We start from the raw sequence: 8,998 nt of genomic DNA, 5'->3' as shown, positions 1-8,998 counted from the left end.
TATTTCTCGTTCTAGCCAGTGCACCATGACGTGTATCAAAGGCCTCTAGGATGGTTAATGTAAGTGATCCCTTGCTGCTAATGAAAAGATGTAGCGGGTTTCCTCTCTTAAGACTATATGTCAGAATTACCAAAACGTTTCACATCCAATAGCCGATGATTAATAAATCAATGTGCTCTAGTGGTGTCGTTAAACAAAAAAAGTTTAACTTTTGCACTTGGATGATAATAATATGCTTTTTATGATTACGTCATCTTCATAAATATATATAATAATTTTGTAATGACGCATTGTCATAAAATAAATATAATTAACAAAAGACCAACGCTAAACAGTTCAACATTTTAATGTCGTACAGAAAACTTACAAAATTGATAAATAGACATTAATATGCTAAAGAACTGTTTTTGTATGTCTACGGTACCCGGTTTGGCCAGGCCGTCACCCATCGGAGTAATAAGCGGACCATACGTTGCTAAAATGCGCTGATGGGTGTATATTGCCAAATAAAATTCCATAGACGACAATAGTAACATGTGGCTACCACCCCTCACCCTTAAAGTAAATCAGAAAAGATTACGAGTGAAGCTGCTCATTTTAGAGATAACGGGTAGCGTCTGTGACTACCCTAGTTCCGCACAAAATGTTACTTCTTTTTCTTTTTAACAGGTACCCCATACATGTTTCCAGCACAAGGCTTTGCACCTGATAGTGCAGGCGCCTCCCCCACCCTCCCCACCCCATTCCTGTCCTGGACGGAGGAACCGACTGAGGCCGACACCTGCGCCCAGGACAGGCGTGCGCTACAACAGCTTGCTCTGAATAGGCAGGTTAAACTCTCTGACCTGACCTGACCTGAGCACAAGGCTACTTGACACAGTGGTACTAGATGAAATAAAATTGCAGACATATTTTGCCCAGATAAAACTAATGATTTTTACAACCAACACACTCACATTTATATAACCAATCACGGGACTTGTGGTGTTAGCTTCTCTATCAAAAGTTCGGTGCACCTCCAACTTTGACCCAGCCAAAAGTTATTTGGTTTAGTACTACCTATAGGGAGGAGATCCGGTGTAGGGTGGGTGGACTGTATTAACGTACCTATATTCCATCAGATTCAGGCACGTCCATTCTGGGCACAACCTCTGACTTCACCAGTAACCGAGTCGGACCGGTGTTTTCTAGTTGGTATAGCCATAGACAACAATGACAGAACAAATATGACATTACAAATGTACATGTATACGAATGCTATTTTGAAACATGGTTAACTGTATTAGTTCACTGATAAATGAATTACTTAATTGGAACGTAATTGACAAATAACACATTCTGAATATTTAAAATATTTACGAAATTCAAACTTATCTTATGAGATAAAAAACAACAACAAAAAAAATTTAAAAAGAAATTAGTGGGGTTGTTTTTTTAGCAGGAAAATAAAACGTCTCCAGCACCCAGTGTTCCCAGGCGGTCACCCATTCAAGTACTAACCTGGCCCTATGTTGTTTAACTCCGGTGATTGAACACCAACTGGATTAACCTGATTAATAGCATCAGTTGGACCATTTCAAAATAAATAAACTACTTAATTGGATCAAACGTAACTGACAAATAATAAATTATTGATATTTAAAAACAAAAACAACAACAAAATATAAGATGTTTTACAAAATGCCAACTGATTATGCCACACACTCTCACCCCACCCCCCCCCCCCCCCCCCCCCCCCCCCCCCCCCCGTCCACCAAAACCAAAACTCAACACCAAACAATAACGCATAATTTAATTATTTCTAGCCACAAAATAAAACATGTATTGCTTTCATTTATTCATTTCATTTGTACCTAGATTTGTTCTTATATCCAACTGAGGTTCAAGCACACTGTCCAGCACACACCTCAGCTATCTGGGCTGTCCAGAACAGTAGTTTACTGGTTGGTGAGAGATAAGACAGTATTGTGGCCTTGCTCGGTCTGGGTGGGGGCCGTTGTTGTTATAACAAACGTGAGTGGATGTGTGAGCATGTGTTCGTGTACCTCTCTCTCTCTCTCTCTCTCTCTCTCTCTCTCTCTCTCTCTCTCTCTCTCTCTCTCTCTCTCTCTCTCTCTCTCTCGTCTATCTCTCTCTGTCTCTCTCTGTATGTGTATTTTTTTGTGCGTGTGTGTGTGTTTGTGTGTGTGTGGGGGGGGGGTGGGGTGGGGGGGGGGGGGGGGGGGGGGTGGGGGGTGTATGTGTGTGTACACCCGTACCGGTGGACATCACTCCGACATAAATGGTTGATTAATAATGACAAGTTCCGCTAATTTATCTAATGTTAAATGCTAATATAGTACGTTTTAAGAAATATAACAGAAGAATAAAATGCAATTAGTTTATAGTTTTGAATAGCTTAATCGTTAGTATTGCATTATATTAATCAGTATACAACAACAAATACTCAACTGACGACCGGCATCTTTGTTTTTACAAGCCTATGTTTTTGTGTTTGATACATGATTTGTTTCCAGACCTCACTGCATTAAACTTTACCTTTTTCCTTCAAATAGTTATATCTGGACACCTACAATGGATGTACTTCGAAAGTGTAATGTGATTTTTGGTATACACTTTTTCGAAATGTGTATTTTGTAACAAAAATGACAAAAGTTTTAACTTGTTTGGCCATTTTATTGCGCTTTATCACTAGATTTTCAGTCTTTAAAGACCGCACACGATTTCTGTTTTCGAAAGTTAGATAGTACATTATGTCTCCTAAAAGGTGGTAGCAAAATTAAGTTTCTAATTAATCAATTTTATTGAAATAAATATGGTTTACAATATTCAATGCACACTAGCAAACGGTTGTTTTCCAGCCATGGCGGCTGATCAGCTGAGCCGAAAACGACGAGTTCGACGACGTCCGCGCGATTTTGAGAGCGTGGCGGGATCTGAGGCTGGGGACACAATCGGATTGATACTGTTAGGAGTAAGTCGTTGATCGAATTAGGAGAAATATAGCATCACTGAAGGTAAAAATGACGGAGTCTACTCAAGTTAAAACACCAAAAAAGAAAGTATCCAAGCCTAAGAAGCCAGCGGATCACCCATCGTATTCTAGTATGGTGAAAGATGCAGTCACCGCACTGAAGGAGAGGGGTGGCTCGTCCAGACAGGCACTTCTCAAGTACGTCATGGCCAACTACAAAGTTGGAGACAACCCGAAGGCAATCAATGCCCGTCTCAAGACTGCTTTGAAGAATGGTGTTCAGAGTGGAATACTGAAACAGGCTAAAGGCACAGGTGCTGCAGGTTCATTTCGTCTCGGCGAGAAGAAAGCAGAAAAGAAACCTGCTGCCAAGAAGACTGCTGTTGAGAAGCCAAAGAAGGTTAAAACTCCCATCAAGAAGGCAACCAAGAAGTCGGCAGGAGACAAGAAAGCTAAGCCTGCAGCTAAGAAAAACCAGTCCCCTAAGAAGACCGCAAAACCAAAGAAAGCAAAGACGCCCAAGAAAGCAAAGGTGGCAGCAAAGCCAAAAAAGGTCAAAACGCCCAAAAAGAAAGTCGTCAAGGCAAAGAAAGCCTAAACTGCAGTCACGAGAGGACCCCACTCCTTAAAGGCCCTTATCAGGGCCACCCACATCACACGAAAGTGTTATGTACTCAATTGCTGTAGTTATAATTGGCCCATTGTCTCGTGTATAGCACTTAGATGGGGCAGACGTAGCCCAGTGGTAAAACGCTAGCTTGATGCGCGGTCGGTCTAGGATCGATCCTCATCTGTGGACCCATTGGGCTATTTCTCGTTCTAGCCAGTGCACCATGACGTGTATCAAAGGCCTCTAGGATGGTTAATGTAAGTGATCCCTTGCTGCTAATGAAAAGATGTAGCGGGTTTCCTCTCTTAAGACTATATGTCAGAATTACCAAAACGTTTCACATCCAATAGCCGATGATTAATAAATCAATGTGCTCTAGTGGTGTCGTTAAACAAAAAAAGTTTAACTTTTGCACTTGGATGATAATAATATGCTTTTTATGATTACGTCATCTTCATAAATATATAATAATTTTGTAATGACGCATTGTCATAAAATAAATATAATTAACAAAAGACCAACGCTAAACAGTTCAACATTTTAATGTCGTACAGAAAACTTACAAAATTGATAAATAGACATTAATATGCTAAAGAACTGTTTTTGTATGTCTACGGTACCCGGTTTGGCCAGGCCGTCACCCATCGGAGTAATAAGCGGACCATACGTTGCTAAAATGCGCTGATGGGTGTATATTGCCAAATAAAATTCCATAGACGACAATAGTAACATGTGGCTACCACCCCTCACCCTTAAAGTAAATCAGAAAAGATTACGAGTGAAGCTGCTCATTTTAGAGATAACGGGTAGCGTCTGTGACTACCCTAGTTCCGCACAAAATGTTACTTCTTTTTCTTTTTAACAGGTACCCCATACATGTTTCCAGCACAAGGCTTTGCACCTGATAGTGCAGGCGCCTCCCCCACCCTCCCCACCCCATTCCTGTCCTGGACGGAGGAACCGACTGAGGCCGACACCTGCGCCCAGGACAGGCGTGCGCTACAACAGCTTGCTCTGAATAGGCAGGTTAAACTCTCTGACCTGACCTGACCTGAGCACAAGGCTACTTGACACAGTGGTACTAGATGAAATAAAATTGCAGACATATTTTGCCCAGATAAAACTAATGATTTTTACAACCAACACACTCACATTTATATAACCAATCACGGGACTTGTGGTGTTAGCTTCTCTATCAAAAGTTCGGTGCACCTCCAACTTTGACCCAGCCAAAAGTTATTTGGTTTAGTACTACCTATAGGGAGGAGATCCGGTGTAGGGTGGGTGGACTGTATTAACGTACCTATATTCCATCAGATTCAGGCACGTCCATTCTGGGCACAACCTCTGACTTCACCAGTAACCGAGTCGGACCGGTGTTTTCTAGTTGGTATAGCCATAGACAACAATGACAGAACAAATATGACATTACAAATGTACATGTATACGAATGCTATTTTGAAACATGGTTAACTGTATTAGTTCACTGATAAATGAATTACTTAATTGGAACGTAATTGACAAATAACACATTCTGAATATTTAAAATATTTACGAAATTCAAACTTATCTTATGAGATAAAAAACAACAACAAAAAAAATTTAAAAAGAAATTAGTGGGGTTGTTTTTTTAGCAGGAAAATAAAACGTCTCCAGCACCCAGTGTTCCCAGGCGGTCACCCATTCAAGTACTAACCTGGCCCTATGTTGTTTAACTCCGGTGATTGAACACCAACTGGATTAACCTGATTAATAGCATCAGTTGGACCATTTCAAAATAAATAAACTACTTAATTGGATCAAAACGTAACTGACAAATAATAAATTATTGATATTTAAAAACAAAAACAACAACAAAATATAAGATGTTTTACAAAATGCCAACTGATTATGCCACACACTCTCACCCCACCCCCCCCCCCCCCCCCCCCCCCCCCCCCCCCCCCCCGTCCACCAAAACCAAAACTCAACACCAAACAATAACGCATAATTTAATTATTTCTAGCCACAAAATAAAACATGTATTGCTTTCATTTATTCATTTCATTTGTACCTAGATTTGTTCTTATATCCAACTGAGGTTCAAGCACACTGTCCAGGACACACACCTCAGCTATCTGGGCTGTCCAGAACAGTAGTTTACTGGTTGGTGAGAGATAAGACAGTATTGTGGCCTTGCTCGGTCTGGGTGGGGGCCGTTGTTGTTATAACAAACGTGAGTGGATGTGTGAGCATGTGTTCGTGTACCTCTCTCTCTCTCTCTCTCTCTCTCTCTCTCTCTCTCTCTCTCTCTCTCTCTCTCTCTCTCGTCTCTCTCCTCTCTATCTCTCTCTCTCTCTCTCTGTATGTGTATTTTTGTGTGCGTGTGTGTGTGTGGGGGTGGGTGGGGGGGGGGGGGGGGGGGGGGGGGGGGGGGGGGGGGGGGGGGGGGGGGGGTGTATGTGTGTGTACACCCGTACCGGTGGACATCACTCCGACATAAATGGTTGATTAATAATGACAAGTTCCGCTAATTTATCTAATGTTAAATGCTAATATAGTACGTTTTAAGAAATATAACAGAAGAATAAAATGCAATTAGTTTATAGTTTTGAATAGCTTAATCGTTAGTATTGCATTATATTAATCAGTATACAACAACAAATACTCAACTGACGACCGGCATCTTTGTTTTTACAAGCCTATGTTTTTGTGTTTGATACATGATTTGTTTCCAGACCTCACTGCATTAAACTTTACCTTTTTCCTTCAAATAGTTATATCTGGACACCTACAATGGATGTACTTCGAAAGTGTAATGTGTGATTTTTGGTATACACTTTTTCGAAATGTGTATTTTGTAACAAAAATGACAAAAGTTTTAACTTGTTTGGCCATTTTATTGCGCTTTATCACTAGATTTTCAGTCTTTAAAGACCGCACACGATTTCTGTTTTCGAAAGTTAGATAGTACATTATGTCTCCTAAAAGGTGGTAGCAAAATTAAGTTTCTAATTAATCAATTTTATTGAAATAAATATGGTTTACAATATTCAATGCACACTAGCAAACGGTTGTTTTCCAGCCATGGCGGCTGATCAGCTGAGCCGAAAACGACGAGTTCGACGACGTCCGCGCGATTTTGAGAGCGTGGCGGGATCTGAGGCTGGGGACACAATCGGATTGATACTGTTAGGAGTAAGTCGTTGATCGAATTAGGAGAAATATAGCATCACTGAAGGTAAAAATGACGGAGTCTACTCAAGTTAAAACACCAAAAAAGAAAGTATCCAAGCCTAAGAAGCCAGCGGATCACCCATCGTATTCTAGTATGGTGAAAGATGCAGTCACCGCACTGAAGGAGAGGGGTGGCTCGTCCAGACAGGCACTTCTCAAGTACGTCATGGCCAACTACAAAGTTGGAGACAACCCGAAGGCAATCAATGCCCGTCTCAAGACTGCTTTGAAGAATGGTGTTCAGAGTGGAATACTGAAACAGGCTAAAGGCACAGGTGCTGCAGGTTCATTTCGTCTCGGCGAGAAGAAAGCAGAAAAGAAACCTGCTGCCAAGAAGACTGCTGTTGAGAAGCCAAAGAAGGTTAAAACTCCCATCAAGAAGGCAACCAAGAAGTCGGCAGGAGACAAGAAAGCTAAGCCTGCAGCTAAGAAAACCAAGTCCCCTAAGAAGACCGCAAAACCAAAGAAAGCAAAGACGCCCAAGAAAGCAAAGGTGGCAGCAAAGCCAAAAAAGGTCAAAACGCCCAAAAAGAAAGTCGTCAAGGCAAAGAAAGCCTAAACTGCAGTCACGAGAGGACCCCACTCCTTAAGGCCCTTATCAGGGCCACCCACATCACACGAAAGTGTTATGTACTCAATTGCTGTAGTTATAATTGGCCCATTGTCTCGTGTATAGCACTTAGATGGGGCAGACGTAGCCCAGTGGTAAAACGCTAGCTTGATGCGCGGTCGGTCTAGGATCGATCCTCATCTGTGGACCCATTGGGCTATTTCTCGTTCTAGCCAGTGCACCATGACGTGTATCAAAGGCCTCTAGGATGGTTAATGTAAGTGATCCCTTGCTGCTAATGAAAAGATGTAGCGGGTTTCCTCTCTTAAGACTATATGTCAGAATTACCAAAACGTTTCACATCCAATAGCCGATGATTAATAAATCAATGTGCTCTAGTGGTGTCGTTAAACAAAAAAAGTTTAACTTTTGCACTTGGATGATAATAATATGCTTTTTATGATTACGTCATCTTCATAAATATATAATAATTTTGTAATGACGCATTGTCATAAAATAAATATAATTAACAAAAGACCAACGCTAAACAGTTCAACATTTTAATGTCGTACAGAAAACTTACAAAATTGATAAATAGACATTAATATGCTAAAGAACTGTTTTTGTATGTCTACGGTACCCGGTTTGGCCAGGCCGTCACCCATCGGAGTAATAAGCGGACCATACGTTGCTAAAATGCGCTGATGGGTGTATATTGCCAAATAAAATTCCATAGACGACAATAGTAACATGTGGCTACCACCCCTCACCCTTAAAGTAAATCAGAAAAGATTACGAGTGAAGCTGCTCATTTTAGAGATAACGGGTAGCGTCTGTGACTACCCTAGTTCCGCACAAAATGTTACTTCTTTTTCTTTTTAACAGGTACCCCATACATGTTTCCAGCACAAGGCTTTGCACCTGATAGTGCAGGCGCCTCCCCCACCCTCCCCACCCCATTCCTGTCCTGGACGGAGGAACCGACTGAGGCCGACACCTGCGCCCAGGACAGGCGTGCGCTACAACAGCTTGCTCTGAATAGGCAGGTTAAACTCTCTGACCTGACCTGACCTGAGCACAAGGCTACTTGACACAGTGGTACTAGATGAAATAAAATTGCAGACATATTTTGCCCAGATAAAACTAATGATTTTTACAACCAACACACTCACATTTATATAACCAATCACGGGACTTGTGGTGTTAGCTTCTCTATCAAAAGTTCGGTGCACCTCCAACTTTGACCCAGCCAAAAGTTATTTGGTTTAGTACTACCTATAGGGAGGAGATCCGGTGTAGGGTGGGTGGACTGTATTAACGTACCTATATTCCATCAGATTCAGGCACGTCCATTCTGGGCACAACCTCTGACTTCACCAGTAACCGAGTCGGACCGGTGTTTTCTAGTTGGTATAGCCATAGACAACAATGACAGAACAAATATGACATTACAAATGTACATGTATACGAATGCTATTTTGAAACATGGTTAACTGTATTAGTTGACAAATAACACATTCTGAATATTTAAAATATTTACGAAATTCAAACTTATCTTATGAGATAAAAAACAACAACAAAAAAAATTTAAAAAGAAAATTAGTGGGGTTGTTTTTTTAGCAGGAAAATAAAACGTCTCCAGCACCCA

General features: G+C 41.2%; 2 protein-coding genes across 2 annotated transcripts; both read left to right on the top strand.

Annotated features, from left to right (window-relative positions):
• The first annotated feature begins 2,955 nt into the window (after positions 1 to 2,955).
• Positions 2,956 to 3,572, top strand: LOC121391020 (histone H1-delta-like). The gene has a single exon (XM_041522792.1). It carries the CDS (start codon positions 3,024 to 3,026, stop codon positions 3,570 to 3,572), a length of 549 nt encoding a protein of 182 aa, XP_041378726.1. The 5' UTR covers positions 2,956 to 3,023.
• Positions 3,573 to 6,742: 3,170 nt separating this feature from the next.
• LOC121391019 (histone H1-delta-like) lies at positions 6,743 to 7,375 on the top strand. Its single transcript, XM_041522791.1, has one exon. It carries the CDS (start codon positions 6,811 to 6,813, stop codon positions 7,357 to 7,359), a length of 549 nt encoding a protein of 182 aa, XP_041378725.1. The 5' UTR covers positions 6,743 to 6,810; the 3' UTR covers positions 7,360 to 7,375.
• The last annotated feature ends 1,623 nt before the right edge of the window (positions 7,376 to 8,998 follow it).

This window comes from Gigantopelta aegis, unplaced genomic scaffold, assembly GCF_016097555.1.
Source record: "Gigantopelta aegis isolate Gae_Host unplaced genomic scaffold, Gae_host_genome ctg11583_pilon_pilon, whole genome shotgun sequence".
Classification (NCBI taxonomy): domain Eukaryota; kingdom Metazoa; phylum Mollusca; class Gastropoda; order Neomphalida; family Peltospiridae; genus Gigantopelta; species Gigantopelta aegis.
The sequence above is the reverse complement of the archived record's forward strand: the minus strand, read 5'-3'. Positions and strand labels throughout refer to the sequence as shown.

Excerpts from the sequence above, each read along its gene's own strand:
- LOC121391020 (XM_041522792.1), top strand. The coding sequence starts at position 3,024 with ATGACGGAGTCTACTCAAGTTAAAACACCAAAAAAGAAAGTATCCAAG.
- LOC121391019 (XM_041522791.1), top strand. The coding sequence starts at position 6,811 with ATGACGGAGTCTACTCAAGTTAAAACACCAAAAAAGAAAGTATCCAAG.